The 25,288-nt window shown below is 56.8% G+C and overlaps 13 protein-coding genes across 13 annotated transcripts; 5 read left to right on the top strand and 8 right to left on the bottom strand.

Moving 5' to 3' along the window:
• Window positions 1-445: 445 nt before the first annotated feature.
• On the bottom strand, window positions 446-1,563 carry N657DRAFT_572972 (uncharacterized protein; the record flags this gene model as incomplete). The annotated part of the gene is made up of 2 exons (XM_062788928.1): window positions 446-1,288; window positions 1,348-1,563. 2 exons carry the CDS (start codon window positions 1,561-1,563, stop codon window positions 446-448), a joined length of 1,059 nt encoding a protein of 352 aa, XP_062647353.1.
• Window positions 1,564-3,658: 2,095 nt separating this feature from the next.
• N657DRAFT_573232 (kinase-like protein) lies at window positions 3,659-5,479 on the top strand (the record flags this gene model as incomplete). The annotated part of the gene is made up of 6 exons (XM_062788949.1): window positions 3,659-3,722; window positions 3,775-4,133; window positions 4,185-4,379; window positions 4,430-4,476; window positions 4,531-4,818; window positions 4,867-5,479. 6 exons carry the CDS (start codon window positions 3,659-3,661, stop codon window positions 5,477-5,479), a joined length of 1,566 nt encoding a protein of 521 aa, XP_062647352.1.
• A 158-nt stretch (window positions 5,480-5,637) lies between these two features.
• On the bottom strand, window positions 5,638-6,946 carry N657DRAFT_572943 (NAD(P)-binding protein; the record flags this gene model as incomplete). The annotated part of the gene is made up of 5 exons (XM_062788923.1): window positions 5,638-5,943; window positions 6,063-6,238; window positions 6,287-6,452; window positions 6,595-6,776; window positions 6,847-6,946. The coding sequence occupies 5 exons, from the start codon at window positions 6,944-6,946 to the stop codon at window positions 5,638-5,640; spliced, it is 930 nt and encodes a 309-aa protein (XP_062647351.1).
• A 1,162-nt stretch (window positions 6,947-8,108) lies between these two features.
• N657DRAFT_415777 (uncharacterized protein) lies at window positions 8,109-9,088 on the bottom strand. Its single transcript, XM_062787260.1, has 2 exons — window positions 8,884-9,088; window positions 8,109-8,825 (listed from the first exon to the last, which is right to left on the bottom strand). Exon 2 carries the CDS (start codon window positions 8,733-8,735, stop codon window positions 8,256-8,258), a length of 480 nt encoding a protein of 159 aa, XP_062647350.1. The 5' UTR covers window positions 8,736-8,825; window positions 8,884-9,088; the 3' UTR covers window positions 8,109-8,255.
• Window positions 9,089-9,363: 275 nt separating this feature from the next.
• On the top strand, window positions 9,364-10,472 carry N657DRAFT_645161 (DSBA-like thioredoxin domain-containing protein). The gene is made up of 4 exons (XM_062792897.1): window positions 9,364-9,418; window positions 9,495-9,573; window positions 9,660-10,217; window positions 10,291-10,472. The coding sequence occupies exons 1-4, from the start codon at window positions 9,385-9,387 to the stop codon at window positions 10,373-10,375; spliced, it is 756 nt and encodes a 251-aa protein (XP_062647349.1). The 5' UTR covers window positions 9,364-9,384; the 3' UTR covers window positions 10,376-10,472.
• Window positions 10,398-12,044, bottom strand: N657DRAFT_645160 (BCNT-domain-containing protein). Its single transcript, XM_062792896.1, has 2 exons — window positions 11,264-12,044; window positions 10,398-11,206 (listed from the first exon to the last, which is right to left on the bottom strand). The coding sequence occupies exons 1-2, from the start codon at window positions 11,584-11,586 to the stop codon at window positions 10,534-10,536; spliced, it is 996 nt and encodes a 331-aa protein (XP_062647348.1). The 5' UTR covers window positions 11,587-12,044; the 3' UTR covers window positions 10,398-10,533.
• Window positions 12,045-12,400: 356 nt separating this feature from the next.
• On the top strand, window positions 12,401-13,586 carry N657DRAFT_645159 (uncharacterized protein). The gene is made up of 3 exons (XM_062792895.1): window positions 12,401-12,513; window positions 12,582-12,903; window positions 12,967-13,586. Exons 1-3 carry the CDS (start codon window positions 12,449-12,451, stop codon window positions 13,555-13,557), a joined length of 978 nt encoding a protein of 325 aa, XP_062647347.1. The 5' UTR covers window positions 12,401-12,448; the 3' UTR covers window positions 13,558-13,586.
• Window positions 13,587-13,646: 60 nt separating this feature from the next.
• On the top strand, window positions 13,647-15,876 carry N657DRAFT_645158 (WD40 repeat-like protein). The gene has a single exon (XM_062792894.1). The coding sequence runs from the start codon at window positions 13,868-13,870 to the stop codon at window positions 15,620-15,622; it is 1,755 nt and encodes a 584-aa protein (XP_062647346.1). The 5' UTR covers window positions 13,647-13,867; the 3' UTR covers window positions 15,623-15,876.
• Window positions 15,877-16,491: 615 nt separating this feature from the next.
• On the top strand, window positions 16,492-17,421 carry N657DRAFT_534523 (uncharacterized protein; the record flags this gene model as incomplete). The annotated part of the gene is made up of 1 exon (XM_062787766.1): window positions 16,492-17,421. A coding segment is annotated over one exon (930 nt), but the record flags the coding sequence as incomplete, so codon positions are not given.
• Window positions 17,422-17,718: 297 nt separating this feature from the next.
• Window positions 17,719-18,965, bottom strand: N657DRAFT_415882 (uncharacterized protein). The gene is made up of 2 exons (XM_062787262.1): window positions 18,502-18,965; window positions 17,719-18,384 (listed from the first exon to the last, which is right to left on the bottom strand). Exons 1-2 carry the CDS (start codon window positions 18,827-18,829, stop codon window positions 18,017-18,019), a joined length of 696 nt encoding a protein of 231 aa, XP_062647344.1. The 5' UTR covers window positions 18,830-18,965; the 3' UTR covers window positions 17,719-18,016.
• Window positions 18,966-20,133: 1,168 nt separating this feature from the next.
• On the bottom strand, window positions 20,134-20,609 carry N657DRAFT_415869 (uncharacterized protein). The gene has a single exon (XM_062787261.1). The coding sequence runs from the start codon at window positions 20,496-20,498 to the stop codon at window positions 20,235-20,237; it is 264 nt and encodes an 87-aa protein (XP_062647343.1). The 5' UTR covers window positions 20,499-20,609; the 3' UTR covers window positions 20,134-20,234.
• Window positions 20,540-22,830, bottom strand: N657DRAFT_671692 (uncharacterized protein). Its single transcript, XM_062795603.1, has 2 exons — window positions 22,040-22,830; window positions 20,540-21,742 (listed from the first exon to the last, which is right to left on the bottom strand). The coding sequence occupies exons 1-2, from the start codon at window positions 22,611-22,613 to the stop codon at window positions 20,721-20,723; spliced, it is 1,596 nt and encodes a 531-aa protein (XP_062647342.1). The 5' UTR covers window positions 22,614-22,830; the 3' UTR covers window positions 20,540-20,720.
• Window positions 22,831-23,424: 594 nt separating this feature from the next.
• On the bottom strand, window positions 23,425-24,614 carry N657DRAFT_572333 (uncharacterized protein; the record flags this gene model as incomplete). The annotated part of the gene is made up of 2 exons (XM_062788883.1): window positions 23,425-24,141; window positions 24,204-24,614. 2 exons carry the CDS (start codon window positions 24,612-24,614, stop codon window positions 23,425-23,427), a joined length of 1,128 nt encoding a protein of 375 aa, XP_062647341.1.
• Between the last annotated feature and the right edge of the window lie 674 nt (window positions 24,615-25,288).

The raw sequence follows: 25,288 nt of genomic DNA, 5'->3' as shown, positions 1-25,288 counted from the left end.
AGGGGGACAGTCAAGAGGGCAGGGTTTGCAGTGCCTTTGGTCCTGCTCCTTGTTTGGGAGACGAGGGGCTCTGGAGGCCAACTTGCAACCGCCGGATCCCACCCAACTTCTACCGCTCCGTAATATCCGTGTTTTGCTCCGCCTATTCCAAACAGGTGGAAATTGGGGTCTTGTCAGGAAATACCATCCGTTCTTCATGTTGGTGTCTATCGAGCAACTGCTGGCTTGGAGTAGTCTATTCTAGTTGCTCATGCATATGAGGTCTGCTGCCGAGACTGGCGGGCTGATACCCTGTCTCCGGATCCACCGGCCGTCCGAGCACTCTACCTGAATGCGACTTTGCTCCTTGACAGCCCTGTTCTGCCAACAGAAACCATCACCAACAGATGCAACACCACCGACGATATTGTACTTCCTTTCCCTTCACTCTGCTCCGTCGGCTCCCTCACCTCCGCTTTGCGGCCTGCCGCATCTTGGGGAACTGCAGCGGCAGAGCAAGCTTGGCGATGTGGTTAATCTTATCGCCAGCCTTGGCCCGCCGCACCCGCGCACCAATCTCCATAAAGTACTGGTTCAGATCCTTCTGCTCCAGCTTGAGATCTTCGCGCAGATCCAACGTATCGACCTCGAAGTTGTCGATGATGCTCGCAAACACACAGCAATGCGTCATGAGCAGGTCAATGTGCGCTTTGCGCATCACCCCGTTGTCCGAGAATTTGCGGCGAATGTTCTCAATCACCACCTCGGGCGCTGGCGCCAGCGCCTCCCGCAAGTCGTCTCTCCTCGCTATGCTCTTGGTGCCGCGCTCCCTCCCTGGTCTAGTCGTAGACCAGAAGACGATGACCCAGAGGAGATATCGCAACAGCTTCAGCCTCTGCACGCCATCCTCGTTACCAGCCACGCGGACAATGCGGTGCGCAACGAAGCGAGCCGGGACCTGCACCGGTTCTAGTTTCCTGACCTTTTCTTGCCAGTCCAGGACCGGTATCGCGTTGAGTACTTCGGCGCCGATGATCTCCGCTGGAACGTAGACATCCTGGATCTCATCGGCATCAAAGTTGCCCCGGGGCACAGGCCGCGCCATGTCGACAGCAGCCTGAAGCTCCTCCCGCGTCGCCATATGTTGGCTGGAGTCCCTGATAGTAACCACCAGCGCCCGGTCGTCCTCGCCTAGCTTGCCGCGCGATTTCGCAGCCAGCATGGCGTTCTCCGCGACGGCCTGGATTGCCTTCTTCGCCTTCTTCGTGCCGAATGTCTCGCCAAGCTCCATCCTCATCTCCGAGTGAGTCTGCATATCCATCAGTACCGAGTCCTGAGCCTTTGTGCGGTGTAGTATATTAGCCATACTGGTTTAGCAGTCGAGATCTCCATCGCTTCAGTTGGTGCTTGTTTTGCCCGAACCATCCCCCGAACAACCATCTTTTTCGCCTGAACGACTTCGATATCCCCAGTCTGCGGATCGATAATGGCCAGAAAGTGATTGAGTAGTGTGTCCACGCTCCTAAACCTCTCCTCTCGAGCGGTGTAGTCTATTGTCCTGTGCGCCGAGGAGTGCAGGGCCATCTCGGCGGGCGGAGGCAGGCCGCCACTCTTTCGCCGCTTGGCAGTCGGCTGCTCATCCTTTTGGTAGACATCGAAGGGAAACGAGTCAGGAAGGGAAATCCCAGGCGTAAGCGCTGTATCTAAGGATCAGCGCCGTGGTTTTGGTCTGGCGGGTCGCTCGCAAGTCTCACCTATTACCGGGGGAGAGACCTGTGGCTTCTGTATTGTTGTTACCGAGAACGAGGCTGCAACGGCTGGCTTGTCGTCTCGAAATTCGACCTTCTTTTTCTTTGTCTGAGGCGTCTCGACCTCCGGAATCTTCCGTTTCTTCATCGCCGATCCAGGCATGGTGATTGTTGGTCAATTTCTGTCCGTGATGGTGTAAATCCGATCTTGTTGTCAAACCCACGGACGCTGCTGGTTCAAGGTTCCAAAGACGGACGGGACGGCACCGGGCGACTTTTTTCTGCCACCGCCTTTAGTTTATCGAGCCCCACTATAATACCATTATCACTTGAGTCGTCCATGAGCCTCGAGCTTCAAGCGTTGGATGCAGCTCCGAGGTACAGGGCTTGAAAGCATGTTTTTGTGTGCAATCCGCGAATTTCTTATGTCTACTTCCGACTGTGCCCGGGGATAGTTGCTAGTGTCTCAATCCCGTGACAATGGAAGCATGTAGACCAAGGTCTATCGTACCACCTGGCACGCGACGCCGAGCCGAGCATCGACAACCAAGTTATGCTGGACTTGAACAGCAAATTGTGGCATGGGACTCGATCTCAGTGTAGAAGGTGGAGCTCCCGAAAGAACACAGCTTAGCACCGTCGCAACATTGTTGGCACAAACGGCATAGCAAGTTCGAAGCCAAGCATCGTCAATTCCTGCAAATCATGGTTCCGGATTCGCAATCCTATCGAGGCATAGCTTCCTCGAGTTCCAGTAAACGCCTGTATCCCACCTCAACCTTCATTGACAGGCAACCAGTCATTCCCATAACTCATGATACCACCGAACCGTTCGGTGCCCTGCGCTTCATCCAATTGTCGAGAGTGCCTTGTCGTGAAGAAAAGACATGATCGTTCAAGACTCTGATTGCCGAGGCTTGCTGTGTGCTGGACGACGGACGGTGTCAGACCGCGAGGAGCTTCGATGGGCGCGTCGGCGAAGCCGCAGTGCTCAATCCGCAGGGTGACCCGGCGCTATGCCGGGGACTGGTTGAGGTCGAGTCGACCGGGCGTTTATTTCCTGCAAGAGCTGTCAGCGCCAATTCGGCCAATTCCCGAGCCCGGTGGCGGAACTTACGATCTCGCTCTCATCTTTCTTCTCTTGCGCTTGAGACGGCGAACGCGCTTCTTTCTCCACTTCGCTCTCATCTTGACTGTGCAAGGTCAGGATGAGGCAGAGTATGTTGCTGTTGTGGGTTCACCTACATGTAACTTCGTGATGAGAATTTGCGTGATGGTGTTGGAAAAGAATCAAGTTCGATTTTCGGGAGGGGAATCACTTAAACTAGGGCAGGAAGGGCAGCAGCCCTGTGGGGTAGGTCATGTGATCCTGCCAACTGCTAAGCTTACCGTGGCCCAAGCTCCTTCTTGTCACTGTCGTAAGCGAGGTCGCCAAAAGTGGGGCACCGACTTCGAACTTCCAGATCCAAGATTAAAAGTCTCTCGGCATTTGAGAACCGCGTTCGCCAAGTCGAAAAGGTAGAAACAGCTCGCCGTAAGGGGCATAAGCGATCTCTTCAATAGGTACCGCCTCTCCGGGCGGTTCCATGAATGATAATGGGTTTACCATGCGCTATGAAGCATTCGACTCCATTCCATTTCGGCTGAGTGCCGAGGGGCCCTATGGTTGTTCAGGCTGCTCCTTCCCAAATACACGATGACACTCGGCAGGTAAGCCGATGTACCTTCCGGCAACTCGGGGCAGCTTCTGTGCTTAGGAAGCACCGCTCTTTCCTCAAGCTAGAATCTGATTCCACGAGGACTTGGGCGCGTACAACGAAACAATCCATGAGGTGATCGGCGATGTGGTTTCACGAGCTGGCAACATCAAGCCTTCGTTGGGCTCTTTAACCCAGGTACCCTTAGTTCCCGACCTCGAGCAGAGTTATTTCATGTCGTCAACAGCTGTCGGAAAGATGTTGTGGGAGGATAGAAGCAAAGAGCCACCGAGTCGAGGTAAGATTTATGTCTGGGTAGGCGTCTGCTCAAATCTGACGCCTCCGCTTAGGTTCGTTTCTGATCCTCCCCAACAAGACTGTTCTGGTCGGCCGTGATGAGACCCGCAATCATGTATCATTTGCGGATCCAGTGGTATCGAGGTGTCAGCTAGAAATCTTCTGCATCATCACGGACGAAGAATACAAGCACCCGCCTCTTGTCTTTGTGCGCGACCGGGGGTCCTCCAACGGGACCGCGGTGAACGGCGAGCTCATTGGGAGAGGACCGCAAATCTCCCCGTCATGGCTGCTTGAGGATGGAGACACCATCACCATCGGGCCGCATCCTCACTTGATGTTCACTTACACCCAATTGTCAAACCCCCAGCCTTCGTACACTCTCAGTCATCTCCAGCAGCAGGAAGTCAAGGTAAGAAACTGTTCAAACCTCACAACATTCCCCCATTCTGACACCCCCTAGCTCTTTAGCAACCGCTATGTGGTCACCAACCGCACCATTGGCGATGGCGGTCATGCCGTCGTCTTCTTGGCGGTAGAAGTCGAAACAGGTCGACACGTGGCATGCAAAGTTCATGATATCAGCAGATTCTCTCCGACATCCAAGGAAGTAGAGAGAACTCGCCAGGAAGCATTGCTGTTGAGCACATTGGACCATGTAAGACATATCACGAGCCGTTTCTGTTGCTACAGATACTGACAGTGCAGCCGAACATCCTGCCCATCAAGGCCGCGTTCGAAACACAGCAGACCATGTACGGATTTGGTGCACCGGTGGAGAACAAGTCCAGTAGCTGACTCCCTAGCAGATACGTCATCACAGAACTGGCGACGGGAGGCGACCTCTACTCGCTTCTGATGAGACTTGACCAACTCGATGAGTGGGCGATCCGATCCATTATTCGTCAGGTACTTCGCGGTCTGGCCTACATTCACAGCAAAGGCGTAGCCCATCGGGACATCAAGACCGAGAACATTCTTTGTGGCATAACCCCTAACGTCCCCTACCGGATCATGCTCTCGGACTTTGGAGCCTCCGGCCTCCCCGGCCGTCGAAGGCTAAGGTCTTCCGTTGGCACCCCATTTTACCGCCCACCGTGAGTCATCCCACCACTGCGCGCAGATGAGCGTCTGACCATGATCAGCGAGTGCGATGTTCCAGGACACGGTCACGATCTGTCAGTCGACATTTGGGCAGTTGGCATGCTCACACTGCAACTGTTTCTGGGATTTGAAGAGTTTCCCCGCATCGATTCGGTCGTATTCAGAAGCCAAGAAGACATTGACGCATATTTGACCTTTGTCTTCGCGACCTCTCGCCTTCAAGGTCGGATATCCGAACCAGCCAAGTGCTTCATCTACGGCTGTCTGGGCTACGATAGCGCAAGAAGACCAACGGCTAGCCAGGCCTTCTCCCATGGCTGGCTCCAAGAGCCCAAGAGTGACAGAAAGATGTTCAAGCGGTTGGAGGCCGACAACGCTCTCTCCTGGAAGCCTCAGCGGGTCAGCGTTCCGGTGATCGAAGATCTTACGGCCATGTCAGCGGGCAAAGGCAGGAGTGACACAGTGTCGGCCCATTTCATGGCCCCCCAACAGGCCGAGGCAGATTTATTTCCGAAGGCACACATCCATGCAAGATTGTTGGCGGAGAAGTTGGTCCCGCCATCCGGTCTTGAGCCTGAACAAGTCTTAACAAAACGGAAGCACATGTCATCCAGCATGGAGAGTGCCAAACGTCAGAGGCCAGGTCCAAGCTGACCGTCTCAAAAGCCTTCGGTGAGCAGATAAGGACACTGCAACACATTGCCATATGAGAGCACGTATGTGATACTTGATGGCATACAGCGGATATCAGAGTCAGCAGACATAGCTAGCTAAACACGAATGACATGTTGCCAGATCTTTCTCAGCCGGAATCAAAGCTTGGAGCTGTCGAGCCTCATGCCCTCATCATCCTGCTCTTTGACCGTAAGGTCGGGCAGCTCAGTCGGCATGATCCTCCTTGGCGAGGCACCGGGGACGACAGCATATTTCGAAAAGTCTGTGACGCCCGCATGTTTCTTGAGGAAGTCTTCGTCCAGCTCGAGTTGGCCATTCATCAGCGACGCTGGAGCCTTCAGCAGGGCGAGCACCGCATCTGAAAAGATAGTTGGTTTGCGCAGATCCCTCGCGTAGGACGGGTCCTTGCGAGTGAACTGGTCAGTCGCAGCGGATTCAATGGCCTGAGGAGATGGACATGTCAGTCTCCTTCCTTTCCCTACCTATTTCCCCCCATTCCCTCCGTATCTTACCCACCCGCGAAAGAGAAACAAGACAGCAGGGAAGAAGACAAACCACTCACAGTAGCAGGCCACAACCCCGCAACACTCACACCCTTCTCAACAAGCCCTTCCCTCTCAAGATCCATCGCCAACCCCTTGACCAAGACGCTCATACCGACCTTGCCGACGGCATACGCAGTCTTGCCGCGAAAGAAGCGACTGTATATCGGCGGCGACACAACCACGATCCGTCCTCCTCCCCCTCCTCCTCTTTCTGGCGCTTCAGGAGGAGGAGGATGGTGACTCGGCTTCTTCGTAGTCAGGTGCGGCAGCGCCTCCTGCAGCGTCCCGTACAGGCCCTCGACGTTGACCCGCTGCATCAGCCGGAAGCGCTTCATGGGCGTCTGGGAGACGGGCGCCCAATAGATCGCGCCAGCGTTGTAGATTAGGACGTCGAGGCGGGCGTAGGCCTGAGGTTTTTTTTTCATGTTAGTACCTCTTTCCGCTGTATGATGAGTTTTTTTGAGTTTGAAAAGGGAAGGAAAAGAAATAGAAAAAAGAAGGGTTGGGAAGGGGATGAGAAGGGGTTCTTGCCTCGATGGTTTTGGCGACAAGGCGCTGGATGCTGGCGTAGTCGGTTGTGTCGACGGGGATGGCAGTGGCTTCGCCGCCGGCGAGGGTGATTTCGCGGGCGACGGTGGCGATAGTGGATTGCGGAGAGTTTGGGTCCGGGGGAAAGGGAGAGATATTGACTAGGTCGGGTTGCGGGGTGGTGGATTTGGCGGCGACAACCACTGCAGCAAGGTGAAGTTAGTTTTCTGTGTTGAGAACGAAAGGGGTAGGGAGGGAAATGGGTCTGTCTACCGGCATAGCCTTCCTTGGCCAGATCGACAGCGATCTGCCGGCCGATGCCCCGTGACGCGCCGACTACCAGAGCTACTTTGCGTGTGTTAGTGGGTGTCATGATGGGACATGTGTTTTCCCAATTTGAAACCGGGCGTGCGTGAGTTGAGTATGTTCGGCTGTGGTCAGACCGGCCGAGGAAGTATATGATTGATGAAGCCCGGCCGCCCGGTGATACAGTAGCTTCGTATGCCGGAGTGGGTGGGCCCCTTTCGGTAGGGTGATTGTAGATTACTGATCCGCCGGCCAGACCGGAGCCCGCGCCGGAGTGGGGCAGCCGAGGTATCTTCAATGGCAATGGGGAGCCGATGCCCTGTTCTTATGACTGCTCATTGTCAGACGGTTTCACCCCCAATAGAGACTTGTTAAGTCTCAGTCTTTACCCCCTTCCTAGCCTATCTGTTTCCATCGACTCCGACAGCTCAACCGGCATATGGTATACGATCGGAGTCTTGGCCTACAGCCTGGCTGACTTCTTGGAATACGCCCAGTAAACCGATCAACTCAGGGGGGCCGTCGTCTCGGCTCTCGGTCGACAGGGCGTCGTTTGCAGAAATGCCGCTTATAACTTGACGCCGGTTATCTAGTCAATCCTTGTGCAAGTCCCGCAGTCTCGAATCATAAGACCAACCACCACCATTCCACCGACTGTGAACAGACTCCGTAGAGTAGATATTCCATCAATACGGATAAGAGCGATCCGAATATCTCGGAACCGCCACGGTGCCGTATTCCCCTGCCGATATTCTCCGCCACCGTCAAGAAGAAGCTGCGCCCCACCGCCATGCCCACCACAAGCTAGGACAATGTGAAGCCACGCTGGACGGATGTGCTCCTTCCCGTCTGGAAGCGGGAAGGCGCGCCCCGACAATGGCAAGCGGTGTCAGTTTTACCACGGGCACTATACATGTATTGACAGCGTTATCAAACCTGCCGCCCTTGGCAGTCCGACGGTACGTAGAAGAGCTGTCGGCCTCTGGGGTTTTGATGAGGATCGCCCCTGTGAAGAAACCACCGCCGCTCCGCTCAGCCGCATCCTTGGAGCGTTGGTACAGTGTCTGAAGAAGGCACCTTGACCGAACTGCATTGGGTTATCAAGAATTCAGCTCGGCATTCTCCTCACTCATGAACGGTTGGGAGATGACTCAGGTGAACACACTTCTCCTCTGATTTCAGGATGTGCTTGAGCTGTGGTTTTCGCCGGAAGGCGCCGATCGATAATTGGCGGATTCCCGCCCTCGTCAAGCTCTCTTGGGTCGTCGGTTCTTCCAACATGCTGAACCACCACAGGGCCATCATGTCCGCCTGGGCTCGCCTAAGCCGCTGCTTCCGGACCGTCCTCTGAGGGCGTGCGCGAAATAATTGGTGAATTAGAATCTGATGTCCTCGTACCAATTCACGGGCAGACAAAGCATGTTCGGATTCCCGTGGTTGCTGGCGCCCTCGGGCAAGGTAATGTTGACCCTGCTGATATCCATACCAGCTTTGGGTTCTGTGCTAGCCGTATAGTAGGGGAACTTAGATGTTCGTTTAAGCTGGCTGCTGAACGCGCTGCGCCGGGCTTTAAGTACTGCCTGACCAACACGACGGCGCAACTGCAGCTTCGACTGGTCCATGGCATCCAATAGAAACGAGCTGCAAGACTGGGGCTGTTGTTCATGGCACACAATCCTACCTTGCACCAAGTAGCCCAATAACGGCCAAGTTTGAAGCACAAAAAGGCGGCTGGCGAGGAGTAGAAGTGGAAGGGAAGAGTGCGGGGATCTCGGGCTATCACGTCGAATATGTCTCCGTACAGCAGACACCCACCGTGAGCTCTCAAGCTGATAGGGTTTTGCTGGCTTAGACATGGGCTGCGATCATCTTGGCGTCACTGCAACTACTGGAGCATGGATGCATGGTTCGTCTTTGGCTTTCGCAGATTGCACTGAGGCTGGTTCCTTCAGGGCGGCTTGAGCTTCCTAAACCTTCCGAATCTGATACGATAGGAGAACTGACCTTCTGCGTTCTAGACAACCTGCTAAACCCATTTTCCAGCATTGTCCCATCACTGCTCAATGGTCCAATGACTTGACCATCGATATGAACCCTAATCCCGGAGCAAACCTGGAATGAAGGGAAGATCGACACCAGTGATTCGCCGACGACCAGGGCTACTTGGGGGGTGTTTAGTAGGTGTCATAATGGGCTTTATGGGACTTTGGATGTGAATCCGCCGGGTGTAGGTCGTTCATGTACCGCTCTCCGCGGTCAGTCCGGCGGAGGAGTGTATCTCTAGAGAACCCGGCATGTCGGAGGAGTGGACCCCTTCGGCATGACGTGGGCTGTGGATTACTGATCCGCCGGACCGGAACTCGGGCCGGGGTGGGGCAGCCGAGGTATTCCTCCTTCAACCCTCTACTCTTCTATACCGCTTCCCTATGGATACCAGCTCAAGAAATCACCTCATTGTGCCTGAATATTGCCAATACTCGCCTATCTACTTGATCCCAGAACAGAATGGGAGGCAAGATCGACTGCTACGTGGACATTGGTACGGCTGTCCCTTTTCTCATCACATGCTATCCGTATGTATCCAAACCACGAGCCTCTTCTCACACTCTCGCCAGCGTCTCTCTACAGTTACCTCGCCTTCCTCGAGCTCCAAAAGAACCGCGACCTCCTAGCCTCTCAGAATGTCCAAGTCGAGTAACCAACCCCCTTTCCTCCCCCCCCCGCTTTGGTTTCTCTCTTCCCTCACCAACCATCCCTCACTCACTGACCACCCAGCGCAGATATCACCCCTTCCTCCTAGGCGGAATAAACGCCGGATCAGGCAACCGCCCGCCCTGGACCGTCCGCGCCAAAGCTAAGTACCTAGCCCACGACGCGCGCCGTTCCATCGCCCGCCATGACCCGCTGCCGCCGCCCATCTCCTTCCCCCGGGACCTCATGCAGCGCGGCATGACCGTCGTCCCGATGCGCTGCCTCCTGTACATCAAGCGCCGCTACCCGGCGGCAGTCTTTGATGCGGTCCTGCACTATCTGTTTCATCTCTTCTGGTCACCGCCCAACATGGACCTGACGACGCCGGAGAGCGTGGCGAAGGCGCTTGTGACGGTCCCGAGGGGATTCAGGGGGCCTGGCACTGGCATAGGGGAGGGCCAGGGGGGCAGATTGTTTACGGAGGCGGAGGTGAGGGAGATTGTGGAGGGTGCCTTGTCGGAGGAGATCAAGGTTGGGTTGAAGAGCACGACGCAGGAGGCGTTGGATAAGGGGGCGTTTGGGGCGCCGTGGCTGTGGGTTGTTGATGAGCGGACGGGGAGGGGAGAGCCGTTTTTCGGGAGTGATCGGTGAGTGTTGACGTTCTGTCTCTCGGATGTGGGGAATATAGGGAGCAGGGTTGCTGACGGTTGCGGAGTGTAGGTTTCACTTTGTGTACAAATTCCTGGGGCTGCCGTATACGGACGTCACGCTGCTGCCGGCAGCCGGAGCAAAGGCGAAGCTCTGATGGGCGCTGGAGGAGTTGTACTGTAGTTGGATGGCATGATCCTCTTGTAAATTTTGCGATGAAGTTTGTGAATTCTATCCCAACGGGTATTCCGCCCAAACGCCGCGTCCCTTTTCCCAACCAGTAACAGTACACCATACGCCTCAAAAACAACTTCTTCAAGCCTTCCCCGCCATACGCAGTCTCCGCGCCTCCTGCTCCCGCACCGCCTCGCTCCTCGCCAGGAAGTCCTGCCTCGTCGCAAACGAGTGCTTCGACTTGCCCGCCAGCTCCAGCTCGTCCTTGATGCCCTCACGGTCCACAAACCCGGCCCAATCCATCCTGCTCTTCTCGACCGTGTTCAGCTTCTTGGCGTCCGCCTTGGCCAGTTCCCGCGCCCGCAAGCGCTCCGACATGGCGAGGTTGAGATCGGAGCGGTGGGCCGGTCCGTCGGACGCGACGGGCTCGAAGGCGGAGCGGAAGGCTTTGCGGGGCATGCGCTTCTGTGTCGGAGAGGATGAATTGTCTGAGGCGGCCGCGTCCGCGCCCTTCTCGGCGAGGTAGAGCTTCGCCTCGGCAGAGTCGCGGGGGACGAGCTTTTCTTCGGTGTGGACCTTGCCGGCGAAGTTGTAGGTTCGTTTTATGCGAATGAGGTCGAGTTCGTCAGCCTTGTTATTTTCTGTGGATTGTTGGGGCTGTGAAGGAGGCTTGATGCCGTCCACTGTTGGCTGTGTGGTTGCGGGCTCGGCTTGGATTTTTTTCCCGACGGGCTCGCTCGTCATCTGAGCCCAGAGGGCATCCACGTCGATAGTAACGGGACCGCTGGCGACTTCTGCGCGCTTTTCGGCTTTTCTGTGGCGGTATTAGTGATCGTCTCCAGGCGGTTATTCGGAGCCCCTGGGCACATACTCGGCTGCGCGCATCCGGCGCGTCTTGATCAGCCCTCCTTCACCTCCTTCGTCTTCGTCCGCCTCGCCATCTTTCCTCTTGGCTTTCTTCTGCCGCCTCTTTCCCTTCTCTATGATTGCCTCATCTCCCGAGTTCTCAAAGCCAGCATCCTCTGCGCCATCCTCGACGTCTTGTCGTTTGCGCTTGCCCTGGGTTGATTTCTCAGCATCGGCGGCCTCGTCGTCATCCGACACGGAGGACTCCTCTGCGGGCGCCTCTTCCGGTGCGAAATCGGAGTCCTCTTCCGACAGGTAGTCTTCATCGCGCACCAGCTCCGCAGACATGGTGACGCGTGGGGGGGTTTAGCTTGACGTCGGGTTTGTCGGAGTTGCTTTGCCGAGAAGCCTGGAAGAAGGGATTCAAGTGGACCGGGACCAAGGGGTGGAGCCTGTGCTAGGGTGGCCCACCCCCGCTTCGGCTCCGGATGCTCGGGGCAGGATGACAGGGAACTCGCCCCAGATCTGCAAGAACGAGAACCTAATAAGTGTTCAAGTATCTAGGTAGGTAAGGTAACGTTAGATGGATTTTGTGTAGCTTTGGTGAGATATTGGACATGAGAGAATTCGGGGAATTCATGGCCAGCTTGACAACAGAATTGGTTCGAAAGCAACACGGTCGTAGAGGGGCCCATGGAGGCAGCTATTCAGCCAAACTTTCCGCGTGACCTGAACCTCCGAACTGCGGCAAAGTTTCCAGCAACCCGGTTTTCAGTGTCTCCCAATTGATGCCAGGGCAATTTACCCATGACGACCCGTCCGGCGTTTCTCCGGGTGTTCCTCCGGGCCTGCAACCCGGGACGGGTGGGTACCAGAGGAGGGGCCGCTACCACTCATTGAGGAAACTCCACGGCGCCGTTATGTCCGGGGCTCACCCGGCGTCCACCCGGCGTCCAATGAGATGGAGCTGGTTAAACCACAAAGCCTCCCCCGCACCGGAAATACGTTAGGGCGTGCTCATACACATGTACGGCGATCACGAGGTTCGAAGCTTGGCTTGAAGCCCAGTCGAAGCCCGATCGGAGCCTGGCGACGACGTCTATAAAAAGGGGCTGCTGAGTTTGCTACTCAAGCCGACGAGTGTAAGAAATAATCAAACGCTGTTCTTGCCATAGTCTTCTCGTAGTACAAGTCAAGACCATCCCTCATCATGTCGTCCACATCAGTCCTCACCCCGGAGGAGAAGGAGCACTTCCTCAAGCACGGCTGGGTCAAGTAAGCAGCACATCTCCGTAAAATACTCACCTCGAAATCACCTCCTAACTCCCTCTTTCCTCTCAAAGAATCCCCAAGGCCTTCACCAAAGAGAAAGCCGATTCCATCACAGCCAACGTCTGGACACGCCTAGGCATGGATCCCAACGACAAGTCGACCTGGAACCGCCTGCGCATCAACATGCCCCATCACAGGGAATTCGACGCCTCCGAGTTTGCCCCGCGCGCCTGGGCTGCCATCCTCGAGCTGTGCGGCGGCGAAGACCGCGTGGACCCGAGCACCAAGTACTGGCGTGACGCCCTCATCGTCAACCTCGGCGACGAGAAGCACGGCGGCAAGCCCGTGCCGCCCAAGGAGCTGCCCGAATGGCATGTCGACGGCGACTTCTTTGTGAGTTAGAGCTGCGCTGTACTCCTTGCTGATATCTCGAGCTGCTAACCACCAAGCCTCCAGGTCCATTACCTAGACAGTCCCGAACAGGCACTACTAGTGACGCCGTTATTCACAGATATTGTCCCTAACGGCGGCGGCACATACATCTGCCCTGAGGCAATCCCCAAGATCGCCAAGCACCTGCACGACCACCCGGAGGGCGTGTCGCCGCGCATGACGCCGCGCGGGGAGCCCGACTTCCGGGAGGAGAAGGATCTCAATTTCTTCTGCGAGATCGCAAAGAGCTGCGACAACTTCGTTGAGGCCACGGGAGAGGTTGGCGACGTCTACCTGATGCACCCGCTCATGCTGCACGCGCCGTCAAGTAATGCCCTGAGGAGGGTGCGCATCATCACGAACCCGCCCGTCTCGCTGAGGGAACCGCACCGCTTTGATCGCGAGGATGGGAACTATAGCCTGGTGGAGCAGGTGACTCTGCGCGCGCTCGGCAAGGATAAGCTGCCCGGGTGGCAGGCCACCGGGCCGAGAGAGAGGGTGGTGCCAAAGCGGTTGATTGAAGCCGAGAGGATGAAGCAGGAGGAGCTGAAGAGGTTGGCCGATCTGGAGCGGAAGGCGAAGGAGGGTCAGCAGGCTGTCACTGCGGCGGCTTAATGACGGAATGGTATGCCTGTGTCGAGTAGTCGGCAACAAATCATCTAGATGCACGTTTTAATGATCAGTGTAGAGTTGCTTCCAAAATGGGAGAACACAATGAATTGGTTTTTCTCTGTCTCACAGGCTCAAAGTCCAGCCAGGTTCCCCAAGAATACAACACTGCCAAGATTTTTAGCCTTCGCAGGTCTGTATGCATGCCAAGACCTTCCAAAGCTTCTGCTTGCTGGGATACCTATGGGGCAGTTTGGAGTCCCGAGGCTGGCATCCCAATTCTCCATTCTCAACCTCAAACCGAACAGTTGCCATAATGAGCGGCAGCGAAAGTGACGGCGACGATTACCGAGTTGAGGAACCCGTCCTTGCCGACGATGACCCCATGCGAGCGTTCGTCCCCAAGTCCTTTGGAAAGACAACCAAAGAAGCAAATGTCGCCGCCCAGATCGAGCAGACGAAGCGCCAGGTCGAGAAGCCAGCGCCACAGAACCAGAAAAAGGTCGCTTCCGACAGCGACGATAGCGACTTGGACGACTTAGAATCCGACGATGAAGACAACTCGGAAAGATTTCCAATATCCCACGAGATGGTGCTCAAGACGCACGAGCGAGCAGTCACCAGCATCGCCTTGGATCCCGCAGGGTCGCGCATGCTCACCGGCTCACTCGACGGCACTGTCAACTTCCACGACTTCGCAGCCATGACCCCCACAACGCTGAGGGCCTTCAAGACGGTCGACCCGTGGGAAACTAAGAAGTCCGCCTCGTCAGATTCGCACCCCATCCAGCATCTCGAGTTCAGCCGCCACTCGGGCAGCGTCTTCCTTTGCGTTACGGCACATCCACAGGCCAAAATCATGTCAAGGGATGGCGGCGTTGTGACCGAGTTTGTCAAGGGCGACATGTACCTCCGAGACATGCACAACACCAAGGGGCACGTCGGGGAGGTCACAACGGGAACCTGGCACCCCACGGACCAGAACCTCTGCGTAACCGCCGGGTCGGACAGCACGCTGAGAATATGGGACATCAACAACAAGAGGAGTCAAAAGGACGTCATTGTGTTCAAGTCGAAAGCCGCCGGCTCAGCAGGGCGCACAAGGATGACGGCAGTCGCATGGGGAGTTTCATCCCAGGGGAATAGTCCAGTGCTGATATCGGCCGCCCTGGATGGCTCGCTGGTGATGTATGGCGGCAACGGCCCGTTTACAAGGCCGGCGGCGGAAGTCAAGGATGCGCACCGGCCAGATACCTGGACCGGAGGGATCGATATCAGCACGGACGGCCGAATGGTGGTGACGCGGGGAGGCGACGGCTTGATCAAGCTCTGGGACACGCGCAAGTTCAAGCAACCGCTCGTCAAGATCGAGCATCCCTCAACCTCGGACCGGTACGCCATGAGCAACATCAAGTACTCGCCCGACTCTCGCTTCATTATCACCGGGTCTGCATCCGGTCACCTCCACATCCTCAACCCGGCCAACCTCCGGCCGGAACACGTTACGCCCATCACCCCCGGCATCCCGCTCATCGCCGTCGACTGGCACCCCAAGCTCAACCAAATCCTCACTGGCTCAGCCAATGCCGAGACCCACGTCCTCTACAACCCCTCTCTCTCGACGCGCGGCGCGCTCGAAGTCATGTCGCGCGCCCCCAAGAAGCGCCACATCGACGACGACCCTTCGCTCACCATGGACCAGAGCCAGCTGGGCATCTCGGGCGACGCCATCGTCGCGCCTGGCGCACTACTAGGAGTTCAGAAGAAGCGCGGCGGCGGCGGCGTGTCCGCGTCGGGCCGCACGTCGCGTGACCCCTACCGCCCGCAGGTGCAGCAGATCACGCCCTTCATGCGCAGCCAGCCCGACGAGAAGCACATTGAGCAGAACATTCCGCTGAGCCGCATGCTGCACGAGGACCCCCGCGAGGCGCTGCTCAAGTATGCCGACGTCGCCAAGAAGGATCCCGTCTTTACCGGGGCGTGGGCCAAGACGCAGCCGGTTACGCACTATGCGGAGTTGAGTGATGAGGAGGAGGGGGAAGGGCGGGAGAGTAAGAGGGTTAAGAGGTGATGGGGGTTTTGAGGAGAGGGGAGGGGGTTTGTTGATAATTATTGCGTGAGGGAAGGGTTGGTACCAGGCAGAGGCGGCGTGATGAGGGGGAATGGGAATTCCTGGCGTTCTGGCGGAGTTGCATGGGCAAAAAGTGGTTAGAGTTGTTTCATTGAGTTCGTGTAGTATGATACCAGCATCAGCAGGCTTGGACATGTTGGACAGTGGACCTTCGCAGTAACTTACTTTGTCCAGACACGGTGGAAGCCCAGATACCTTAACTCCAGGCGCTCATTACAAGAGCAATCATCTGTCCTGTTCCTGGATGGAGCGAAGCTCTGTGCTCCTTACAGAACAATGTGGGGCCCCACATTTGCGACTGCCGGCCCTGGCCGCCGCGGACCGAGGTACGTGTGGAGCTGGGCTACTCTTGGCGTCATTTGCAGTCCCGAAACCTGACCTTCGAGCAAGCATCGACAGTGGGGAGCTCTCAAATCCACCGACTTCAGTTGCCAGTGGCTAGCGGTTCACGCACCCCTGGGACTTTATTAGCTTGCAGGTGGTGCAGCAATACAAATTCCCTTTCTATGATCGTGCTGTCCCGGATGTTGAATTCCAGCGCTCCGAGTCCATGATTGTGATCCCGACGGCTTGACTTCCCCCGCTCCATTTCAATTCCACCAATCCACGCAGCGCGCCAAACAGACACTCAATTCAACGCTGCCGACACAGTCCCAACATCCACTGCTGCAGTTCACACAGATCAATCATCCACAACACCAAGGGCATCTAGCGCAATGGCCGACGCAGCAGCAACCATTCCCACGCCGGACCCGGAGGTGCCTGTTGCGGCGCCGGTCGCCGACCTGCCCTCGGGCGAGCCGATCCCGTCCTCGGCGCCGCCCTCCAGGACCCCAAAGCGCCAACCTCTCCCGCTCGGCGCCCTGATGGCCGCCCTGCCCTCCAACGTCGACGCCTTCCTAACCCGTCTCGACAAGTGCCTCTCCACCCCGTCCGGCATCGACACAGTGATGCTCTTCCTCTGCTACACCTCTAAGCTCGGCGCCTCGGTCCTCTCGTCCCTCTCGCAGTCCGCCCTGCGGCGCTCGGCCCGCGAGTGGATCGCTCTCGTGGGCTCGCTCCCCCGCGGCACCACCGTCGTCTTCTCCTCCCCGGCCGCCGCCACCGCCGCCACGGGCGGCAAGACGGCCCTCCCGGCGGCCGCCGCCCTGGCGCTCGTCCTCTCTAAGCGGCTCTCCGCCCTCTCCTCCCTCCTCAGCGAAGCCCGCATGATTCTGCGCCTCTGGGCGCTGCTGGGCATGTACTTTTGGGCGCGCCGCCTCGTCCGCGCCACCTTTTCCTCCTCCTCCTCCAACTCCTCCAAGCAACCCAGCGAAAAGGAACTCCCCCCCCCTCCAGCACCGGGCAAACTCGGCACCCTCCTCGAGTACGTCCGCCTGGCGCTCTGCGTAATCTTCCAATCCCTGGAAAACGGCGCCTACCTCTCCTCGCGCGGGGTCCTGTCGTGGACGCCGGCGCAGCAGGGCAAGGCGTACAAGTGGAGCGCGCGGTTCTGGGCCGCCTACGTGGGTATCGAGCTGGGCCGACTGGCGGCGGCGCGGTTCGGGCCCGAGTTCCGGGCCAGGACGGCGCGGGAGAAGAGCCAGTGGGCCAAGAACGCGGCGCGGCAGCTCGCTTGGGCGCCGCTGACGCTGCATTGGGGCAGCGACAAGGGCCTGGTCAGCGAGACAACGGTCGGGTTGCTGGCGAGTATTCCGGGGGTTATTCAAATGAGGGATCTGTGGGCATCTACGGCTTGAGGAAACTGTCATGTGATGGAAGGTGGGGATAAGCTGAGAAACGATTTTCTATGCAAGAAGCGATGAGGGCAATTAGCAAGCTAAATCGGCGGGAGGGTATTTTGGAGCTGCTAGAACGGCGTGAAGATCAAGGGTGTCGAGCGGTTTGGAGCCGGTATGTGTCCCACTGCCAAACTTGTAGATACTTGTCTTCTATTCCTCAGGATAGACGACCCTCGTATCGAAACGCATGTGGTATCATTGAATTACAAACAATTCCCTCTGTCAATGCTAAACCCCAATAACGAGCATAAGAGCGTTCCCTCCTCCCATCGTCTAACGGGCGTCTCTAAAAGAAATGCATATCCCATCCATTGTCCAAGTGCGGCTCCTTTATGCAATGGTTGGGCCCTCTGTCATCATGACCGACCCGGTATTCCATAATATGGCTGCCCAACGACAAATGACCGTTGTAATTCCTGTTCACTCCCCTCAGAGTCTTAAAACCCTAAGTCGTGCGCCCATATCTCATTAGATCCACCATGCAGCCCCATGCCAAGCCATTCGCTCCTTTCGCGCGCTTAGAGCACAGCAGCTCTCCTCCGCACAGACAGGCCTAGTGCAGAAGTAATAGGCTCAACCCCACTGCAACGGCCACCGTCTGCGGCCAGCAAGAAGTAAGCTGTCGCGAGTCGCTGCTTGCAACGTCAAAGGGGCTCCCGCCGCCCGACGAGTCTTCAGTCGTCGGCTCGGGAGATGCAGTGATGGTCGAAGAGCTTGAAGAGGACGAAGATGGAGGTGATGCGCTCGTCGTTGGGGAGAATTGGGCGGAGGTCGAGATCGAAGTATCAAGAGCGGTGGTCAAAGAGAAAGTGGAAGTGGAAGTCTCCGGTTCTTCTGTCTCTGTCTCCGTGGTGGACGTCTGAGGCTCTTCTGTCTCCGTCGTCGTCGCTGCAGCGGGAGTCGTCGTCGATGTGGGCCGAACTGGGGTGAGAGTGAGCACCGGCCTGCTTGAGGTCCGCGTGATGGTGATGGTGGTGTGACTCGGGGTCGATCTTAGGCTTGATTTTGAGGTTGAGGTTGGAGCGTCGGAAGAGGTACCTGAGCAAACCAAATCCACCAGATTGCCCAGCAAGGCCTGCCCTAGTACTGATGCCGCGTCTACGTTGACGTTGGGGCAGGCTGCCTGTACAGCATACTGGATTTTGATGAGACTCTTCACACATGCTACCGAGCATGTATTCCCACGCGTAAAATCGGCTATGGTGCAGCCGGAAATTTGGTAGTTATAGGCCAGGATACAGCCGAGGTGGACTGTCGTCGCGGTGATGGGTTGAAAACTGGTGAGTGACAGGGCCGAGGTCGTTGAAGCCATCATGGACAGTAATCCGACCCATCTCGACGATTGCCGCCTATCGTGACTTGCCATGGCGAAGGGCCTCCACAACCCGCAAGGCAGGTACGTTTGTTGTAGGATAAAGGGGCTAGATCAAGGAGTGAGTGTGAGCTCAGTCTCCAACCGTTGACCCCCAATGGTCCTCTCCGGGATGAGACAGTCGACAGATCGCTGGCTCCCTCCTTTCCCCTAGTGGTCACGTTGAAGTGATCTGGAACGTCGTGGCAAATCTGAAAGCCGGGTACGTCCTCGTCGAGCAGGTGGAGCGATTTGCTCGGTATGTGACTACCCGAAACGTGGGCTGTGTCAGAGGGCTGTGACAGCGGGAGATCCGATCGGTCGGGTAACCGTGATTGCCTTGCACGCGAGTGAAGGGGCGACCAATGATGCTGAAAAGGGCTGCCCTGGGAATGGAGCTCCGATAGACTGCTCAATCAACAACCCGATGGTGGAGGTTTGAGGTGGTGGTCCCGTGGACTCTTCGCACGTGCCGTGGGCGAAGAGGTGTCGCTCTATATAACCGCGGTTGCGCAGGAGAAGCGAGGCAACCGATCGCATGCAGGAAGGTTGATGAGTGGCAAAAGAGAAGATCGGGTGTGACGGTGATGGTGTGGTCGAACGAAAAGCGGCCAGTTGCGCTCGCAAACAACCAAGCACGAATAGAAGAATTAAAGGAAGCACAGCTTCGTGTGGTGGATTATTCAAAAAAACAACAATAGCAAACGGAAGATAAAGAGAGGGGGGAAAATAATTTCGAAATATGCGGCAACGAGCCGACGGGTGGGCTGTTGGAGGGGCTCACTCGGAGCTACGGACGAGGCTCTCTCTCCATCGCAGACATTTCACAAAGGAGCTCAAGTCAGAAGTTGAGCGATCCGATTCTTAAAATGCTCGTTGCAACACTTGCTGCAAGTACAAATGACCCTCCTCGGGCATCCGACTCCCTCGGGCCCAGGGAGATTCGCTGCGGTTCCCCAGATGACTTTGAAGGGGCTCTGCGGTGACTTGTTCGCCAGTCAAAAGCCATGATTCGGCGGCGACCTGTCACCACACGTGTGTGCCCTGCATTCTCCGCGTTTCAATGTCACGCTTGGGCACACAGAAACAGGCGTCGACAGAGCAGCGGCGTTGACCTAGTCCGTCTTCTGGTGACCAAAGGAGTCCTTGTGGTTGGACTGGAGGAGCAGGTGGTTCGAAACGAAACAAGGCTGGCGTTTGAGACAAGCCCCAGATGAGCCCCTGACACAGGGATGATTGGTCCGCTCACGAACCCACAGCGGGAGCCCACGCCAACGCGCCACTACTTGCAGGGACTCAAGTGGAGTTAGCCACTTTCAGCAGGCAAGGGGATTGGTTACACCCCGCCATCAACACCAAAGCTCAAGTACATACCTAAAAACACCATTCAGGTTCCAGTTTGTCGATATACAGCCCAGGTCTAACTTGTTTGCTGGGGAGGGGTAGGAAGATACAAATGAGGAGTGAAGTCAAAAGAATGAGAGAATGATATAAAGAGAGAAAGGGGAGAAAGAGAAAGAAAATGAAAGAAGCAGTTGAACATCTTAATGTAACGTTGTTTTCTTAGGCCACCTGCTAGTAACCAGACGGACAGACGGGATGGACTGTATAGCAGCATTCGGCGATAATCGGCAAGCAGAGAACATCCCACCATCAGGGTTCTCTTGACCATATAGTGAAGCATTACTGGACCAACCAAAGCAGTGTCTCCTTAGTACGTCGAATCTGAAAGATGCCTCGCTTCATCCATTCCTGGTCAATGCCAGAACATTGACGAACAACCTCCAAAGAAAGGACAACAACGCACTCCAACTCCACGCTGGACAAAGCAGCAATGTTGGGGTATTTTACAAGAAAGAATATATACACTTCTGAGAGGAGAGGAGCAGCTCTGTACAAAACAACATCAGGACCGCTTCTGCCCCATCTCCTCCCCAGCAAATTCGTCCCAATCTTCCCCATACCCACTGCTAAACTTCCTTCCCACCCAGATCCCCGCCGCAGTCCCAGCGCTCGCAAGCAGAAACCACCCTTCGAACCAGCGGTCCACAAACACGGGCTCCAGAGCGCTCTCCAGCGCGTCCCCAACGGTTCGTCCTACGTCTCTCGGCAAGTTACTCCTCATGAGCAGGGCGGCACTGATGACATACGTCGCCGCGACTTGCCCAACCAGCAGCGCCAGGTTCGCCTGCGCCTGCTGGAGCAGCCCTGGCGCCCATTTGGAAAACAGCCGGAAAGTCTGCAACACCGAGTTTGCGCTGGCGGCGAGAATGACGCCGGACAGCAAGAACGAGATCTGGCGTGCCCAAGCGATTTGGTCGAGTTTGGGATCCCAGTGCTTGGCCAGCAAGCCGAGGAAACGGTTGATGGGGTCTGAGGAGGAGAACGAGGCTGAGGGGTAGTACATGCGTCGGAAGGTGGTGAGGGTCGTAGCGAGGATGCGGTAAACGCAGTAGCTGGCAAAGATGTAGCGCGGGATCGTCAGCAGGCGGCCAAGGGCGGTACCATCCAGCGCGTGGGCGGCTTGACGCGACTTGAGCGAGGACAGGGATGCGGCGAGGTTTGCTTCCATGGTCTCGAGGCCCGAAATCTCTACCTGGAGTGCCTTGATCTCGGCAGCCTCTCCGCCGCCAGCCATATTCTTCAGAGAACCAAAGACTTTTCCCATCAGCCCACCCCCGCCTGCTGACACACCATGGGGGGTTCCGCTTCCTATCCCCTCTGCCGCCGCTTGTGCCTTCCTCTGCAGCGATCTTAAGCGGTGCCGCTTGGTGAGCAGCAACTCGCTCGTCGCATCCAGGCCCGCCTGCTTCCTCGCAATATCAGCGTCTGTGATCGGCCGTTTCCGATACATCCTGTCATCGACAAACGTATGCCACGGACTCGACACGCTGGCAAACCCAGAGAGCAATGCCATCAACGAAATTCCTATCACCCCAATCCTCTCCAAACAGGCCCTCGACAGCCCACCATCCCCTGCCCCGCCGCCGAACACCCCTCTCCCGATCTCCGCCCTCCCGATCGTCATCGCAGTACTGTCAAACCCCCCGTCACCCCCCTTCACACTAGCCATACCTGCCAACAGCCACATCTGCTCCTCCCCTCCCACCGACCCCCTTTCCAGCGCCGTAACCGCCCTCCCCACAAACCAGAACCCCATCAACCACCCCGAAAACACCACCCCCTGCAAGCCCCACGCAGCCCTCGAGACAACCCTCCCCTTACCATCCCGCCCAAACCGCCACCCCCTCGAAGCAAGCACACTCTGCACCTCGATAAACGGCACCACGCCCACCAGCATAACCATCAGCGTCGGCACAGTGAACCTCAACCCGACCGCCCTGGCCCTCTGGCCCAGCACCAGGCCCTCCACCTCGAGAATCTCGGCTAGTATCAGCTCCGCCAGAACTGCCGCCAACCCCACCGTAACCGCAAACGCGACCGCCGCCATCCTATGCCGCGGCGACCGCGCCGCCTGCTCGGCGTGCGCCTGGCGCAGCGACGGCGGGGCGGACGAGGGCAGGAAGTGGTCTTGTCCGTCGTCGAGGCTTAATATCCCGGGACCGTATTGTTGTGACGAGGACGAGGAGGAGGAATGAAGCTGTGGCTGCTGCTGTTGCAGGCGGGCGAGGCGCGGGAAGAGGCGGGTCAGGGAGAAGGACGCGACGAGGAAAAAGGTTGCTAGGACCGGTGTGAGGGCTAGGGTTGTTGCGAAGAGGGAGGAAGGCGATGTCGGGGCGCAAGAGGGCCCGCATGAGGCGGATTCCCTGTCATGGTTATTGGCGGAGGGTGGTGGCATTGTGGGTTTCTTTTATGTTGACGGTGGTGAGAGAAGAGGGCCCAAGTCGAGGTTGAATGTGCAGCGTTGTCGGTGCGGTCAAATGGCGATAGCATAATACAGTAAGTTCGTGCCCGAGACAAAGGCGTTCAGGTGCTATGGGATGCGAGACTCTCGTGTCATGGTCCGAGTTGAGCCCAAGTCTGTGGTCTGTCACTGGTTGGTTGCTGGAAGTGAAGTAGGAGGGAGAGCTTGAGTTGACAGCGCTAAAAGTGACCCCGGATCCCAGCAAGGGCCTGGGAATCGAGCTTGGACCACCTTACCGATCCAACGCTAAGCACCCCACAAGCCGTCCCGCAAATAACCCCTGTTTGGCCCTTGCAGCGCCATGTCCTCTCACCCTTCCCTTCAAACCTGACGTCAGGCAGTCCTTGCGTAACACGGGTGCGACTTAGCTGGCAAAGCTGCGCAAACATATCCAAGGCGAGACATTCTTGTCGGAAAGCTGTCCTATTAATGTACCTGGTTACAGAAAACATCGCTGGACACTGCCGCCAACCCCGTGCCGTACAGTACAAGATCTTCAACTCCCCTCCCCGGATCGATCCCGACCCAACCAGAACGATGAGTGAAGATAGGTAACTATCATCAGGGTCCTCCAAGTCACTGCCTATGAGGACATCGAAACTTGTCTAACCATGTTGCCGTTTCGTCTGAGCATCCCAATATGCGCCTGTAACGCCCCCCCTGCACCGAAACACAAACGGGCCGCAAAGAAACCTACCCCTCAGTCCCGAGAAACAAGCACGCTGGGGCCCAAAAGAACATGCCACTATGATTTGGCAGCGTCTTCCGCCGTCCGCTCCTGCGACTCATCGTCATCGTCGTCCTCTTCCACCTCTTTCGATTTTCCAGACTTGAGCAGCGCAGCTGCTTCTCCAACCTCCATAGCGTGGAGTCGCTCCTTCTGCTCCTCGAGCCCCGAATTTTTGCGTACACCGGGCGTAATCTGGCGAGCCGAGACAGCCTCAACTTCAAACTCGTCGTCCTCGTCGCCGCTTTCCTCGTCGCCGCTCTCGCCTGGAAGGGGCATCGGAGGCGGAGAAAGGGATGTCGATCTTCCTGAAGCAGCTGTCGACGGCGAAGACCGCCGACGATGCGAATCGCGGAGTGAATCGCGGGGATTGTATGCTTTTATGGTCGGATCGAACCTCGCAGGGAGCCCAATGGCTGCGGCGACTCGATGCGCTTCTTCGTCGGGCGATATTCCCTTCTCAAACTCGTAAACGCTGCTTGCCTCGCTGTCCGCCTCGTGCTTGCCGGCATTGTAAGCCAGCATGGCAGCATAGCTCTGTCGAGTCGGATCCTGTGACCGCTTCTCCTTCTTCTTAAGTCGCTTGTCGTCTGGCCGAACAACAACGACCGGAATAGGGCTGTATTGCAGGCAGTACTTTGAGAATGAGTTTCGCGCATTCATCAACCCCTGCAATCCTCCCAGCGTCCGTCCCTTAGTGCCGACTACGAGCATGGAGGGGTTGTAAATCCCGAGCTAATATCAGTGTTGGTTAGCAATTAGACCGACAACCACCTTCCACCGCTAAAAACACTCACCAACTGCCGGAATGTGTCATGAAGCTTCCCCACCGAATACTCCAGCACAATACTGATCGCTTTGTTGAGCTCGTTCTTGGATTTGATAGTTTCCAACAACCTCTTCGCATCTTCTTGGTAATTCTTATCGGGCCGCACAGGGCTCTCCAGGACCCTCACGCAAATCACCTCATCGCCGTCGTCCACCATGTTGTTAAGCAACCATACCAGCGCATACTGGGAGTAGGTGTGCTCGTCAACGCCGATCATAAAGGTGCGGGATCTCCGTGACGCATGATAGCCCTGGTGCCTCGCTTGTAGAGTAAAAGACGAGGGATTGTTCTTGGTGGCCTCTCCGACCGGGAGGTTGTCAAACCCGACATGCTGTTCGAACCTGTGAGGTGGCAGCGGGGTTGCGGTTAGCGTTGCCATATTCTAAATCGGGCATATGAATATGCGACGAGCTGTGGTTTTAAAACAATTTCGCGAAATGGGAGAATGACAATTAAGAAGCTCGACGCTGTGCAGGAGATTAAAGTTGAGGCGCATGAACGCTGCCACTTGGTGGGAAAGCTGTGATTGCGGCGAGGGGAAACGTGATGTTTGCACATGCCCATCGGCCGATGGCGATCTCGACCTTCGGCACAGCCACAACAAAGGCATCGAGGTGGCCCGCTCCAGCTAGCGAAACTGGCTTGCAGCATGACATCGTCCAGCCCAAAGCGGTGGGGTGGCGGGGTTGAAGTTGGAGGTGCTCGGCGGGGCTGCCGCTGAATCTGTCTCAATTCAGAAACGCATGGCGAGCTCGCGTGAGTCGAGCCGATGGCGCCCTCTTGAATGCTGCTGTTTCCGCAGACCACCCTCGCGACTATGAAGGTGAAAAGCCGCTCCCAATCACATCCTTTGCAAATTAGAAAGACGCTGCATGCTTTTTTTCGGCCGGCCAAGTCTCCATGGAGATGTTGAGACGAGTAAAGGCTGGCAGCGGGCGTCGAATCTTGAAGGGTTATTGAGCCCTTCTGGAGCTAGTGTACTGCATGGCAGCTTGGCACTCGCCTGGCACTCCCCAGCAGGCGGGCCAAAGGGCCTGCGGCATTCCTCGGCAG

The sequence above is a fragment of the Parathielavia appendiculata genome (assembly GCF_033297405.1).
Source record: "Parathielavia appendiculata strain CBS 731.68 unplaced genomic scaffold N657scaffold_6, whole genome shotgun sequence".
Lineage (NCBI taxonomy): Eukaryota > Fungi > Ascomycota > Sordariomycetes > Sordariales > Chaetomiaceae > Parathielavia > Parathielavia appendiculata.
Note: the sequence above shows the minus strand (reverse complement) of the source record. Positions and strands in the feature narration are given on the sequence as shown.

Coding starts and splice junctions, on each gene's coding strand:
- N657DRAFT_415777 (XM_062787260.1), bottom strand. CDS start 8,735: ATGTCTAAGCCAGCAAAACCCTATCAGCTTGAGAGCTCACGGTGGGTG.
- N657DRAFT_645161 (XM_062792897.1), top strand. CDS start 9,385: ATGGGAGGCAAGATCGACTGCTACGTGGACATTG. Junction 9,419..9,494: donor CGACTGCTACGTGGACATTG/GTACGGCTGTCC, acceptor CACTCTCGCCAG/CGTCTCTCTACAGTTACCTC. Junction 10,218..10,290: donor CCGTTTTTCGGGAGTGATCG/GTGAGTGTTGAC, acceptor TGCGGAGTGTAG/GTTTCACTTTGTGTACAAAT.
- N657DRAFT_645160 (XM_062792896.1), bottom strand. CDS start 11,586: ATGTCTGCGGAGCTGGTGCGCGATGAAGACTACCTGTCGGAAGAGGAC. Junction 11,207..11,263: donor CGCCGGATGCGCGCAGCCGA/GTATGTGCCCAG, acceptor ATACCGCCACAG/AAAAGCCGAAAAGCGCGCAG.
- N657DRAFT_645159 (XM_062792895.1), top strand. CDS start 12,449: ATGTCGTCCACATCAGTCCTCACCCCGGAGGAGAAGGAGCACTTCCTC. Junction 12,514..12,581: donor CTCAAGCACGGCTGGGTCAA/GTAAGCAGCACA, acceptor TTCCTCTCAAAG/AATCCCCAAGGCCTTCACCA. Junction 12,904..12,966: donor ATGTCGACGGCGACTTCTTT/GTGAGTTAGAGC, acceptor CCAAGCCTCCAG/GTCCATTACCTAGACAGTCC.
- N657DRAFT_645158 (XM_062792894.1), top strand. CDS start 13,868: ATGAGCGGCAGCGAAAGTGACGGCGACGATTACCGAGTTGAGGAACCC.
- N657DRAFT_415882 (XM_062787262.1), bottom strand. CDS start 18,829: ATGGCAAGTCACGATAGGCGGCAATCGTCGAGATGGGTCGGATTACTG. Junction 18,385..18,501: donor GGTGGATTTGGTTTGCTCAG/GTACCTCTTCCG, acceptor CTCTCACCCCAG/TTCGGCCCACATCGACGACG.
- N657DRAFT_415869 (XM_062787261.1), bottom strand. CDS start 20,498: ATGCTTCACTATATGGTCAAGAGAACCCTGATGGTGGGATGTTCTCTG.
- N657DRAFT_671692 (XM_062795603.1), bottom strand. CDS start 22,613: ATGCCACCACCCTCCGCCAATAACCATGACAGGGAATCCGCCTCATGC. Junction 21,743..22,039: donor GTGGCGGTTTGGGCGGGATG/GTAAGGGGAGGG, acceptor TTGGGGTGATAG/GAATTTCGTTGATGGCATTG.